Genomic DNA, 13,935 nt, shown 5'->3' on the forward strand with positions numbered 1-13,935 from the left:
TTGAATATCTCCAAGGATCTGCTGTTAGTCTGAAAAGGGAAAGAGCCTGCACAGGGCATCCAGGGCTGGGTCCTGCCGTGCGAGTAGCCCTTTTCCTGCAGGAAAGCTCGATCCCAGGAGGGCTGGCGGCTGGGGACAGCGCTGGTGTGCAGGCGGCAGCTACACGTGGCCCCCTTTGGAGAGGTAAGCGATGAGTGCCACCACCACCCCGACGTACACGCCTGTGCCGATGGTGATGGAGAGCGCCGCGAGGAAGAGAGCTCGGCGGGAGGCTGAGCTGGCCAGGTGGAAATCTCCTTTGGAGACAGCCTTGCTGGTCTGGAGGAAGAAGAAGCACACACAGCTGTACCTTCTCGTCTCCCTGCGATATGGGTTCATGCAGCGCGCACAGGGGGATGGATGTGCACAGGGATGAGCTGGAACGTGCCCCAGTCAAGCTACGTGTGGGGTGTGCAGGCATCCGAATGGCCCCTCTCACCAAAAACACAGGCAAACCCAGAGGGCCAGATCTCCTATCCACAGCGAGGAGTCTCAGGCCTGATGTCCCCTCTGCAGGTGTCCTCTCTGTGTGGAGCTGGGGAGGGCCCCAGGCTAAGTGCTGCATTTTCTGATACCTAAATTTATCTTGGAAGTGGATCGGTTACATCGCCGCGCTCTGCAAACAGATTTTGGTGCTTTGAGTGGGCTAAGCGGGAAGCCTGCCGAAGCTCTGCATTTTTTGCTGATCAGTCTGTGTTTAAAAAGATCTCGGGAAGAATATTGTCACTATCCTGGAGCTGTGGCTTCTGTGCGTGTTCAGTGCACAGATGAATCAGCTGCCCAGCCCCAGCCACTTTATCCTAGGAAGGCTGGGAGAGCACCAAAATGAAGGAACGGGAAGCCATTTAACGATATTTAATGGATTTTGTCAGGTTTGAGTCTTCGGTTGAAACCTATTGACACAGAAGGGCTTATGGAGCCCGTGACGGAGGCAAACGTGGGTGTTAGCTCTCAGGGCTGGAGACTTCCAGCTTCCCCGAGTGCACGGGGTGCATCCAGAGCTATTCCTAATATCTCTTGCTACTGGGGCTCAAACAGACACAGACACAGCCTGAAGGGATGCTCCTTGCCAAGACAGTGAACCCAAAGGGTAACTACAGCACAGGGAGCCAAGTGTGAGCTGTACAAAGCACATCATCACATGGCGAAGGCACTGTGCTACCCCGTACCTCACACAAAAATGTGAAATCAGCCGCTTCTCAGGTCCCAGGCAGTTGGAGCTTCCCCCTTCTCTCACCGGCTCTGTGCCAGGTGCTCCTGTTATATACTTTTCCATTTCTGTTTCTATCTTCTTGATTTAACTTCTTAACACCTGTCCCCCTTCTATTCTCGGTACAACAGCATCCGTGCAAACACGGAGCGAATCTCCTGGCTCGACACGAATTATTCTGGGCTGACAGTAACGTGACTGTGAGCAGGCCCTGGGCAAAGCGCTGCAGAAGCCCCGGTTTGCTAAACAGCACCTGAAGGCCCAGAGGAAAAGCCTGCCCCCAAAAGCCCACATAGGAGCTGGAGGGTTTGCAGCCCCATGGCAGTTGTGGAGCCATCCAGAGCTCCCTCTGCCCCAACCCTTGGGGGCCTGGGCACAACACAGAGATGAGCAGAAAGGTCCCTGCAGGACCCTGGCACCAGGGCTGAGCACATGCAGGAAAGCAGAGGGGGCCGGGACATCTCTTACCCCTTGGGAGAAGTAGAAGGCAGCAATCCCCAAGGGCCAGAAGCAGCACAGCATGGAGAACAGGGCCAAGCCCAGGTGGTCCCGGGGAGGAAGCATCAGGAAATGGTCCTCGCTTTCGCTGTCACTGGAGGAGTCGCTCTGCAAAAAGGGATGAAGTCAGGGCTGGTAGGAAGGTTGGTGGGAAGCTCCAGCAGCACGTCCATGAGCTGCCCCACGCCCTGCCATCCACTCCTAATGAACCTGCATGAATCAGAGCCCTGCCAGAGCAGCACGCAGGGATGGAGGAAGTGTCTGACAGCACCCCAAGTCCCCCAGAAGTTTTCTCCCCACCCTGGCAGGGCAGGGGAGCAGGGGCTGCAGGCACCCATCTCCTCGTGCCACCAGGCTCCTCGCCATGCTGCGCCCCGAGGCTACATCTCAGCCCTTTCCCCCACCTCCTGCTCCACCCCGGCCCCACCACATAGTCTCACATGTTTCCTACCTGCAGGTTCAAGGGTGAGTTTCAGAAATATCTCAGCGTCTCAGCCTGGTTTGACGAGAAAACCCGTAGCTCAGCACATTCAGGAGCGGAGCCGCTCCTCGGCTCCCTGCCAGAGCAAACGCTGAGCTCGCTTGCTGGGGGTCTGGGATTTCCCTGGGAGATATTCTCACACTGAAATATCCTGAGCTTTGGTGGAACTGGCTGTTTGTCAGCTCAAACAAACTTAAACAAAGTGCCTTATCCCCATTAGGGACCGGCAGATCGATACCCCGCTAAACTAATTTAGAAATTGAGGGAAAGCGGCTGAAGCGGAGCGGCGATGTGTCCTGTCCTCTTAGCAATCCCATTTCTCAGATCGGCTGCCATGAGCCCGCCTGCATTCGGCCAGGGCTTTCCCGGCAGCCTGTCCTCTGAGTGATACACGGCTGTGGGAGAGGCACGGGGCTGTGGTAGAGCCGTGCTATGGGCTGGGCAGCCCGCACCACCGGCCTCAGGGACCTGAGAAGCTGGTGGCCTCCTCCTGAGGTCTGCTGTGAGGGAAAGGGGCTGGAAATTATGAGGAGGAGGAAGAAATCCTTGGTGCACAGAGAGTGAGGGCTGAGACAGGAGGTGGTGGGGTCTGGGAGAGAAGCTAAAGGGAAAGAAGAGGAAATATACAACCGAGAAGTTGGCCTAGAGGTAGCAGAGGAGGCGTTTGGTGCCGTCCCACCGCGCAGGGCTCACCTCGTACTCCTGCAGCTCCTCCTCCTCCACCTCGTAGGACACCGTTTGGATGCGGATGTCGCTTTCTACCAGGCGTGACCCTTGCGCCTCGTGCCCGTCGGGCCCTTCAGACGGGGCCTCTTTGCTTTCCGTGAAAGTGGTCTCGCAGCTCTCCGCCTTGCTGTCCTTGGCCTTGAGAGCGGTCTCATCCTTCACCAGGATGAAGTTGGGGCCGTACAAGGCTTCGACAGCCAGCTGCAGGGAGCTGGCGTCCAGCAGCTGGTGAGTCCTGGCACCGCCCGTGTTCTGGAAGATGTAGGAGTAGAGTTTCCCTTGGCAGCGGTGGCTGGGGTAGTCCTGGCTGTGATGCTGGTGGTAGGAGTAGGTGCCGCGGAGGTGCCCGTGGGCCTTGGCCAGCAGCGGGTCCTGGAGCTCGCGCACGCTCTCCATGCTGCCAGTGGAAGGGGAGAGCGATCCTGCGGGAGCAGAGAGAGTGGGAGGGAAGAGCTGGCACTTCAGCGAGGCACGGCAGCCCAAACGCCTGTCGCCCATGCGGAGCCGATGTCACGGCGAGGCTAGCGGGAACAGAAGGATTTGGCGAGGCTGGGGAAAACAAGGGCCCTCCCCCCCTTTTCCCCAGCTTGAATGCTATCTTGGCAAACTGAGCATCTCCTCCCCAGCAAGATAAGGATGCAGCCGTGCGACAAGAAGCTCTGATTCAGGCTGGATTAAGACGAGGATTTGCTGTATCTATAATGCATCTTGAGATGGCCACGCACAGCCTGGCAGGAAAGGACCTTCTGCATCTTTTGTGCTGGCTCCTAATTTGTGCTGCTGCAAGGCGTAACAGCACTGAAGTAGCTAAGAGGCTGACATCCACGTGAGGGGCCCTCCTGAATTCCCAAAGTGGAGGCTGGCATGGGGAATTACAGCCCTGTGGGCATTACGTGCTCAGCTAATGGCCTTCACGGGCACCGGCTGATTTTTGGGGCTGTTTCACAGCTGGGCTAGGGCTGGGACACAAGGAGGCAGCAGTCAAGGAAAGCCAGGATCCCTCAGCTACAGATGTCAACACCAATTCCTGCCTCAGGAAAATTCCCCTCCCTGCTCCGTTCCTCCATTTCAGAGCGCTGAAACACCACCCTGCTTCTTCTCTTTTTTTTTTTTTTTCTTTTTGGCATGAAAATTTCTGAGATGAAATGTTTCAACCCAGTTTCTTCCGAGGAGCGTTTGCTATTTTGGCTCTCCAACCCACCTTGGCACAAAGACACTGCGTAGTGAGATACCCAAATCCCCCAGGAGAGAGAGAAACGATCGCTCTGTGCTCCTCAGCACCCGAGCGCTGTGTTTTACAGCCGCTCTCCGGCACGTTCCCAGCTCCTGGAGCATGCCACCCTCTCGCCTTGCAAGCCCAAAGGTTGCTTCTCCTCCCCAGAGACCTCTGCAGCTGCTTCCTCTGCAGGATGCTGCGTGGCAGAGGCACGCTGCCACCTGCTACAGGGCTCCCAGTGGCGCACCAGCCTTTCTGACGGGAGGTGCATCACCTTGGCTTCAAACCAACCCTCGGGAGGAAAACAGAAATGAAGGAGTTGGAGCCGAACGCTCCGGGGAGTGAACAGCCCAATTGCCTCCCAAGCGGTCCTGTTCCCCTCGGATGAATTCTGCCACAGTGCACGGGTTTGAGTGCTGTAGCCTGTTGTAAATGTCCTCGTTGATGGGTTTTGTTTTGGCAGCGGTCGTCGCATTTTGGAAAGCTGTTCAGGAAAATGAAGCCATTCAAAAGCACTCCTGCATCGCTAAAGCACTGTGCATTTTGGCGAGTGCCCTCCACGCCTCCCTCCCCCAAATCATTGTCTGCTCTCCTCACCCTCCCACCTTGCTAATAAAGCACTCAGTGGCTCCTGTGGCAGATGGCTGCGAAGTATTTTCCCAATATTTAAAGGCGATGCCTATTGGTACCACAGAGCATTTTATTTCCTGCACAGAGCCAGATAAATGTGCTCGGAGCACAAAGCCTCCTCCCTGCTTCCAGGTGAGGAAAGCACGAACATCTTCTTTGCTTCCCTCAACATGCAGATTAGATTTCCGATGAAATATGTTTCTTTTTTAATGAAACAATAAGGGCTGACCAGACCCTGAGCATCCCTCGAATGTAGGAGCCCAACTCGGAGCAGGGACACCATGCAGCAGGACACCAAGGTCCAGCAAGAGAAAGCTGGTGGTTGTGGTGAGGCACCAACACCTCCTCTCCAGAAGTGTTTCTGGCTCTGAACCACGATGGGGAGGGATGGCAGCCTGCTGGGATCTGAGCCCAAATGTGCTGGGAAGCAGCCGCAGCCGGGCTGTGGGCAGGCTGCCGGCAAGAGGATGCTGCAGGCGTGGAGGCTGCTGCCTGTCATGCACCAGGTCGTCGGCACCGATTTTGAGGAGGGAGAGAGGTGTGTGACAAAGCTGCTGGCTCACAGCTGGCTGGCACTCAGCACATGGGCTGAGGAAAGAAGGGCCGAGAGGCATTAGGAACCCCAAAAGTGGCGTGGGAGAAGGCAGGGGGTGCTCAGGGTGTGTGCTCTGAAGCGCACGACCTGGATGAAGTGGGGCTGCCACCTCCAGCAGGGGCTGCAGGAGGGGTCCTTGTGGCCACATGGGGAGCCCAGAAGAGCAACTCCTCTCTCTGGGAGAAGCACGAGGTGATAACGGGGTTGATGGGACCAGGAGGAAATGAGGAATGAAGATCTCACTGCCGTTCTCCTACAGATGCAACGGGACCACGAAGTGCAGCTGTAGCACCCAGTCCTGGCACTGGGCTGACGGCACGCATCTGCAGGGCAGGATTGTACCATGCACTGGGCCATAAAAACACCAGAGATAATATTGGAGGGAAGAGTGCAGGGCTGGGAAGAACCAATGCAACCCTGCGGTCTTCCCCAAACCCCATTCGTTTTATCTGGATCCCACGGAGAATTCGGCCACACTAGGACTGAATAAAGTAAGCTTGGTAATAACCAGGCTTGGGGGAAGAGGAATGGAGCAGGCAGATGAAAGCACGGAAGCTGTAAAAGCCCAACGTGGTGAGCAGCAGACATCCTCTGGCCTCGTGTCCGGCCAGGACACCCCTGGGGGGCAGAGCCCCGTGCCTCAGCCATCACTGCGGGCAGGCTGTGCCCTGCAGAGGACAGGAGCAAATGCTGGCTCCCTGAAAACTGCTTCATCCCCCTGGCACCACAAACCATGAGACTGGGCTCCCCCAGGCTCCCCTGGGCAGCTGCAGCGTTCTCCAGCCCAATGCTGGATGGAAGGAGCCAAAATAAGGCCTGACAAAGCAAGGTGCCAACCCCAGCTCTGCTCATCGTGCAGCCCAGCCCTGCACCCCGGCCCCGTGGCTGGCACAGGTTGGCGGCGCAGCCCTCGCTGGGACCCTCAGCGCAGATGCTGGCCGCGATAAGCCCAGTTAATGGTGAATTAAGTAGCTGTTCCAGGAATCAATCATCGTCTAATTGCCCTGTTAAGCAAACACTCTGCCTGGCTTCCCGGGCTCATTAGGAGGTTGGGATTTCTTTGCACGTCCCCTGGCTCCCGAATGAGAAGGTCAGCTCTGCCTGGCCAGAGGCTGTCCCTTGGGACCAGCACCCCGCAGGCTGGCGTGCTCGGGGAGTGATGCCCGCTGTGCTGCCGTGTCCCTGATGGGTCTGGGGGCAGGGGACAGCAAAAACTGCTGGGAAGCAGCATCGTGGAGAGGTACAGCTGCTGTGGCCCCAGGACAGCAACGGTCCCACTCCTGATGGAGCAGGAACATGGAGGAGACGTGGCCAGCACCCTTCCCATCCCAGCTGTGAGCCTTGGGGTCAGGTGCAGCTCGAGGGGAGAAGAAAAACCCTTTTATCAGGCCAGCAGGCATCGCTGCAGAAAGCAGCCGTGCTCCGGCTGGCGGAGGAGGAATGAGGAATGAGGACACGTGGTGGCAGCCGGGGCACCCAGAGGAGCAAAGGGGCACGGTGGGGGCAGCGGTGGGAGAGGATTGACACGGAGCCAACAGGCACGGGTTAGAGGGAGGACAGCTGAGCGTGCTCGTGATGGGAAGCAGCAGATTCACAACTTCAGTGCAGCCGGTTTGATGGAGCTGGAAGGGGTGAGCTGATCTCTCACTCGTCTGATCTCCTAACGGGTACAGAGCCAGGGCCTCGGCAGCGGGCTCCCGGCTCCAGCAGAGACTAAATTGCTGCGAGAACTGGGACGCGGTGGGCTGCTTCTCGAGGCTGGCGAGTCAAATTGGGCAATTTCCAGGTGGAAGCCGAGCCTTTGCTCTCCCTGGTTAAAACGTTTCTCTGCAGCAGCGCTTCCACCCCGCTGCGCTCAGAGCTCCTGCGCCGCTCCTAACGGGGAGCAACAGCACATCCAGCCCCCGGGGCGCTTCGGCAGCAGCGACCCCAGCCCCTAAACCTCTGGAAATCAACTCCGGCCGTGAGCTCCGAGCTAGGAGAGGGGGGCTGCCCCCCGCCCCGGCTGTCCTGCCCCCGGGGGGCCGCTGCCACCGCGTCCCCTCGGGCCCGGCGTTTGGAGAGGTGGCCGCTAGATGTCCCAGGTGCTCCACGCAGCGCGGGGGCCGGGGGAAGGCACGGCGTGGAAAGGCACCGGGGGGGTCCCCAAGTGCGTGCCCCGGCTGCGAGGAGGGGGCTGACTGAGCTGGAGGGCGGTGGGGATGGAGGAGGGCTGGAGGAGAGGGGTGGTGGTGAGACACGCGGCTGTGTGGGCGGCTAGGTGTAAAATTAGCACGTCCGGAGTCTCTCCGTGTCCTTTTTTTTCAGCTGAAGAGACACCAACAAGTAAACAAAGCTGCTGGCAGGAGTTCCCGCAGCCTGGCTCGGGGTGCGGGGTGCGATGCAGGGGCTGCCCTGGCGCTGCAGGCTGTGGGGAGGCTGCCCAAGGGGTGACCTGGCCGGCAGCGTTGGGCTGGGGACGTGGCCAGGACAGGATCGGGGCTGGGTGAGCCCTGGAGGTGCCGACAGCCGCGCTGGGACCATCAGCTCAGCCCTGGGGACTTGTGCACTTGCGCCCACCCAACCTGCGGCCCCGCAGAGCGCTCAGCAGCCAGCCCTGGTGAGCAGCAGGAGCACTCGGTGCCCATCAAGACCGATTGATAGCTCCCACCGGAGGCCTCTGTGCCTTGCCACACGTTGGTTTGATGGCCAAGAGGGATTGCTGGGGGAAAGCACGGGTCAGCACGATGACTCCAGCGCGGGGAGGCTGCCGGGGCTGTCGCTCAGCATCGCCAGCCCTTGGAGGCACCAGCCCGCCAGGAGAGCTCGGCCACACAATTCCAGCCCAGAATTTCCAGGGGAAAGCAAATTCCCATCCTGCTGCAACACCCAAATCACCGGCATGGAGGAACAGCAGCCCAGGCTGGGGGCAGGCTGCAAGCTCCCCTTGCCCAGCTTAGGACCACCCTCAGGAAATATTGTGGCTGCTGCATGCGAAGCTGCCTGGAGAGATGGGTACTGGCTCCCAGCCCTCAGTGCAACAGCCTGCCTGGAAACACCCGTGTGTGTAGGGCTGCTGAGAACCAAAATTACAGGGCCTTGTGCCTTGCAGAAGCTCGCAGCCTGGAGGCAGACCCGTTCCTTGCCCAGACCAGGCTCCCTGCATGGGGTGCCCGCATGGACACCAAGCCCACGCTGCCAGGAGCAGCTCCCCCAAGGCTCTCCGATGGCCAGGGTGTTCTTGCTGCTGCTGGGAGGCACACAGAAGCTCGTGCCTGTGGATTGTAATTTTACTCATGGCTGGTTTTCCTACGCTAGTGGTTACAGTCTTCGGTTTCCCATCACATTTTCCTCATCACTATTTATACCTAGAGCTGAACTGAACATGGTGGGTATCCCAGGTGGCTCCAAGCTCCTCTCATGGCTTCTTCCATGTCACCCTGTGCTCCAGTCCCACCATCTCCACTTCAAGGCTCTTTTCCTTCACGTCCCCCAGGCCATGGCACCCTGAGGTGCTCCCCTGGCCACAGCCTGCCACCCAGAGCAGGAGTGACCTGGCAAACATCACTCTGCTTTCCTCCAGGAGAGAGACCTGAACCCCAGCTTCATCCTGGATCTCCCTCCGAGTCCCCCCTCTGTCAGCCGAGGCTGGCAATGTAAAGCAGTTGTTAGGGGCTGCTCATTTGTCTCTGTTTAAAACATATACGTACAAATGATTCATAACCACCCTGAACGCTGGCGCATGCCATCACCTCCTTTCCCCACCGTCCTGTTTATTTTATCTGCCTTCATTCAGCTCAGGGCTATTTCCACTGTGCTTGCTGTGGTCCTGTTCTCCTGGGGCGTCCCTGTGCCCCTGCACACTTCAGATGTTGAATTCATTTGCCAATGAGCTGCTCTCCCTTTAAAAAATGAACTTACACTCTGGGCACGGCACATCTCTAGCTTGTTTTTCCAACCCCTAAGTTTCCAAACACGGCCTGTGCTTATCGTGGGTGCAGCCAGCTGGTCTCCAGCAGAGGAAGAGATCCCTCCGTTCCTGCTCCAAACAAACCTCAAAGGTTAGGCTGTCACCCAGGTGCAGCTCTTGCTGGCCCTGCAGCCCCCTGGGGCAGCCAGGAGCATCTGCAAGGGCAAAGACACGCAGGACATGACTGCTAGGTTACCTGCCATGGGGCTGGAAAGAGCTGATGAAAACCGATGTCATGTGCTCTTTTTAATGTCTCTGTCAAGTCCTGACCACGGCTTGCTGAGCGGTCCCCTGAGCTTGCCCTTGCCTTTGCTGTATCCATGCTTTCCCTCTCTTTCTGGCTCATTGCTCTTCCCCAGGCTGGATTTAGACCAGCCCTTCCTGGCACTGTGCTCAGGCTGCACCCCTAAAGCTGCTGTCAGCATGCTCCTGGCATGTCCCTGCTACATGGGGACAAGCCACAGCCCCGTCCATCTCACCCTGTATGGTATCTTAGGGTCTGTGGGGTCTGTGGGGCATTCGGGGAGAGCCCAGCCCCGGAGCTCCACCACAACTGGGGAGGCTCGACCTGGCCCCATGGGGCTGGGTGGAAATTGTCACGCAATCATTTGGTTCTCCAGAAACAGCGCCTGGGGACAAACCCTGTGCTTGCTTTTGTTTTTCAAGAGAGAGATGAAACGTTTCGCTCCAAAGGGAAGCTGTTGGAAGCGAGGCACCTGAAAAACGCTGGAGACGAGCGCAGCTTTCCCCTCCAGGCTGACCAAGGCATTCAGACTGCTTTGCTGCCTTTTGCGCTTCACTAAGAAGCAGCAGCAGTAAGACTATTTGGAGGAAATCTATAATGGACTTTTTTTTTCTCCCTGTCTCAATGCTGTGGCTTGGCTCTTCAGCCGGAAAAGTCAATCATTTGCCCATCACTAATTCTACAGATAGAGAAAAGCTGGCTCAAGATCTGGCCTAAAATAACCCCCTCGAACTTGTACCACGAGCACTGCCTGCCAGAATCAGGCCCAGCTTTAGAAAACAGGCAGAAAAGAGCAAAAAATCAGCCTGATTCAGAGAAAATGCCTGCAAGAGAGCTAGAAAACAACTCCGGGTATGGCTGTTAAACGGGAGAGAGGGCAGTGGTCAAGGAGAGGTGAGAGACCTGGGGAAGGGGCACGGTGCTTCAGTGTCCAGAGGGTCTGATGCCAACGGGGTTGGGGGCAGGATGGGCAGAGCTGTGGGCTTCACCTCGTCCTCCTCCACCTCAGAGGGCAGGGAGGGGTTTGGTACCAGGCAAAAGCCGGGATTTGCTGTACAAATTCACCGCGCCGGAGCTGCAGCAAATTACTCATTCTTTAATAATCGTGTTTATTACCTGCCTCTGATGGTGGTTCAGGGAGTTGAAGTGAAGCCGATTCAGCTCCCCGAAGCTTTCAGTCTGCCAGCCATTTTCATGAAACGAGAAACTTTTGCCGGAGAAATGCAGCCACTACATCTTTGATTGGGTAATTCCTTCTCCTGACAGCCTACAAAGTAACCAGCTATTATCCCCAGGGGACCGGGGCTTTTTTTGCCATGTGTTGTTGCAGGCAGCCTCAGACCCCGCTCCTCTGGTTAGCCCTGTCATTTACGTAGTGCTACCTTCCACTCGGGGTCCTCCTGGGGGAAAAAAAAAAAAAAAGGTTTCTACCGGTGACAGATCCTGAGCTGGCGGAAAGGCGATTTGTTTTTCAGAGGCAAAAAGCAAGCAACCCGGCAAAGTGGCTTGGTGGCGAAGAGCCTAGGTTTCGCGAAACCCGCAGCAGCTTTGGAGAAGGAATCATAAACAGGCGCTGCTCAGGCACTGAAAGCTCTTCCCTTCCCAACTCCTGGGCTCTCGGCTCTGCCCCCGGGCACGGGCAGGCACAGGGACACCGGGAGGAGGTGCAGCTCCGGCGGGGCACGGTGCGGCCACGGCTCCCCGCTGCCCACGGCTGCAGGAGCGAGCCCCGTCCCTTCCCCTGCCGCTGCCCGGGGGTGCCCGGGGGGAGCCGGGGGAGGGTCTCGGGGGGCTCCCTCGGCTGTGCAGGAGGGCAGGCAGCCCCCAAGCCCGGCGGGCGGCCGAGCCGCCTGGCCGGGAGCCCCGCAGGCTGCCTCCCGTGCCCGCAGCAGCGCAAGGTGCCATTGCAGCTCCCGTGCCATAGCTGGCCTGCAAAACTTTTCCCGAAATCCTTCCATTTCGCCCCCCCCACCCGCCCCCCGGCCCCCTCAGCAGGCGCTCCCTCCCCGGCTGCCCGCTGCCCGCTTTCTCCACCTCGCAGCCCCCCGGCTCGGCCCGACACCCCCCCCCCCACCATCTATTTCTCATCTATTCCCTCCGGGACCCCCGTCCCCTCTCCATCCTCATCCTTCCCCCCCCCAAGCACCGCCAGCTCCCCCGGCTCGGAGCCCGCTCCCTTACCTGCGGGGCTCAGCCGCGAAGTTGGAGCGGCGGCGGCGGGGCGGCGGCGGGCATGGCCGCGGCGGGGGGGGCCGCGCTGCGGCGGGGCGAGGGCTGCGGGGAGCGGCTCGGGGGGGCCCCGGGCAGGGCCCTCGGGCACGGCCGGGGGGCGCCGAGGCGGGCACGGAGCCGGCCGGGAGGCGGCGGAGCCCTCCGGTGGCGGCGGCGGCTCCGCGCCCCGGTGCGCCCGGCGGCGGAGCGCGGCCGGTTCCGTTCCCCGGTTGCCGGTTCCCTGTGCCAGGAGCCTCCTCCCGGCGCGGCTCCGTCCCCTGCCGCCCGTTCAGACGGCGAGGCTGGAAGTGGCTCCGCTGCCTCCTGCTCGCTGCCTTCGCCAGGGCGCAGCGCTCGCCGCTCCCCCCCCCCCCCACCAACCCCAGCGCCCGGGGGGAGCCCCCGGCAAGGCGGAGAGGCGCGGCGGGCAGGTAGAGCTCCGGGGGGGGCTCTGCTGCTGCGGCTCAGCCCGGGGTTTTCCTGCCCTGCCCCGCGGGGAGCTGCCGCCCGCCCGCCCGGGGGTCGCCCCGCTTGGCGGAGTTAATCCGGATTCGCATCAGCGCAGCGCGAGTTGGCACCCGGGCCCTGGCAGCCCGTCCCTCCCGCAGCCCCCCTCCATCCCCGCGGTGCCCCGGGAGCTCTGCTGCTCCCCGCCGCTCCGGCAGCTCCCTGAGCCCCCCTGCTGTCTCCCCCGTTGCTCCCAAACTCCCCAAATCCCGGCTCCTCCCCGGCTCAGGGGTACCCAGCAGCGTGACGGCTGCCAGCAGAAGTGTGAGAGGCTGAAGGGTGGCCTGGCTGGGGCACCTGGACTCCCCCCAGAGGGGTCCAGGAGCTGCAGAGAGCCTTTTCCAAAACCAAAGGGACTGGCTGGGTGGTGCAGGCTAAGCACAGCACCTGGGCTTTGTGTCCTCACAGTGAGAACCAGCAACAAGTGGCACAGCCCCACGCCAGGCAGCTTTCAGCTCCCTGGGGGCAAACCAAGTCCCACTGTCTGCATCCCCAAGCAGCTCCGGGAAGGATGCGAGCCCAGAACGCCAGCCACAGGCTGGTGGCTGCAGCCAGGGGACTGTCTTCCAGGGTGAGAGCGGGAGCACGGAGTTGCTATTATTAATACAGGGATCCCCAGGGAAAAGTGCTCCTGTTGGCCAGACCCAGCTGGCATAGCTTCAGGGGGGTCTCCTGCACAGCCTGCAAACCCCGAGAAGGACATAGTCCATCCAGGTGTTCCTAGGGAGTGGGACAAATGGGAAAGGGCTCAGGATGCCACAAAGAGGTTGGGGTGGGCTGCTAAAAAGCAGCCCTATGGCATCTCCATCATCAGAGGTCTGCCACTGCCAGTTAGACAGTGGGACTTGGTGTTTGCTGGGACAGTTTGGTGGCAGCGACCTTCCCAGGGTGACAGCCCCAGCCAGGGTCCCCCTTGTGCCTCCGGGAGCTGCTGGTACCAGCGGGCATGCGCCCCGCTGGAGCCCAGCCTGCCGCAGGCAGCCCTGCGGTGTGCCTTGGTTATTGGCCCCCACGCAGCCACGGTCAGCCAGCACCTGCTAATTAAAGGCTGACAAAGAAGGCCAGGAAGAAAAAGCCTCATCACGCATGGACAGCCCTTCGGCGAGGCCTGAGGGGCTCGGGGTGGTGGGAAGCGAGTCGTGAGCTTGAAACCCTGTCTCTCCATGCTGTGGGGGAGCCTGAGAGAAAAACTCAGTAGCTGGATGAAGTGTCTTGATCCACGGCTTGCCAAGGCCCTGGGAGCTGCCGTGGCTCCACGCGATGCCGAGGTGCCGAGATGCCCAGCAGGAGGATGAGCAGGAGAGCGGGGAGGATGGCTGATGGGTGGCAGTGCTGTCACCGCCGGTGTGCAGGCAGCTCTGCCCCCGCAAGCAGCTTTCGGCAGCTCCGTCCTTCACACGGGCCGCGCACAATCGCTGGATTAAAATGCAGGCGCAGCGATTAGCTGGCTGGGCGGGGGATTAGCCCTCTCCAACTTTACAGGCAGCACTTAGCGGCGGAGCTGCAGCTCTGCTTCTCCTGCTTTAGTGACGATAAGGTGACATTAGCATCCCCAATCAAAGCCTCGCCGACCTCAGGCGGCTCCGGGAGAAATGCATGCATGCGCTTGTATCAGAGGACTTGCTTGTG

General features: G+C 59.8%; 1 protein-coding gene across 5 annotated transcripts; it reads right to left on the minus strand.

The window, feature by feature from the left end:
• SYNDIG1L (synapse differentiation inducing 1 like) lies at window positions 1-11,815 on the minus strand. Of its 5 annotated transcripts, none has more exons than XM_032189498.1 (4): window positions 11,770-11,815; window positions 2,922-3,376; window positions 1,718-1,855; window positions 1-318 (listed from the first exon to the last, which is right to left on the minus strand). In XM_032189498.1, the coding sequence occupies exons 2-4, from the start codon at window positions 3,348-3,350 to the stop codon at window positions 160-162; spliced, it is 726 nt and encodes a 241-aa protein (XP_032045389.1). In that variant the 5' UTR covers window positions 3,351-3,376; window positions 11,770-11,815; the 3' UTR covers window positions 1-159. The 5 variants fall into 5 exon arrangements, with proteins under 5 accessions (XP_032045389.1, XP_032045388.1, XP_032045390.1 ...); XM_032189497.1 differs by having other exon boundaries at window positions 2,922-3,475; window positions 11,770-11,809; XM_032189499.1 differs by lacking the exon at window positions 11,770-11,815 and adding an exon at window positions 10,705-11,028.
• Window positions 11,816-13,935: the final 2,120 nt, after the last annotated feature.

Source organism: Aythya fuligula, chromosome 5 (assembly GCF_009819795.1).
Source record: "Aythya fuligula isolate bAytFul2 chromosome 5, bAytFul2.pri, whole genome shotgun sequence".
Classification (NCBI taxonomy): Eukaryota; Metazoa; Chordata; class Aves; order Anseriformes; family Anatidae; genus Aythya; species Aythya fuligula.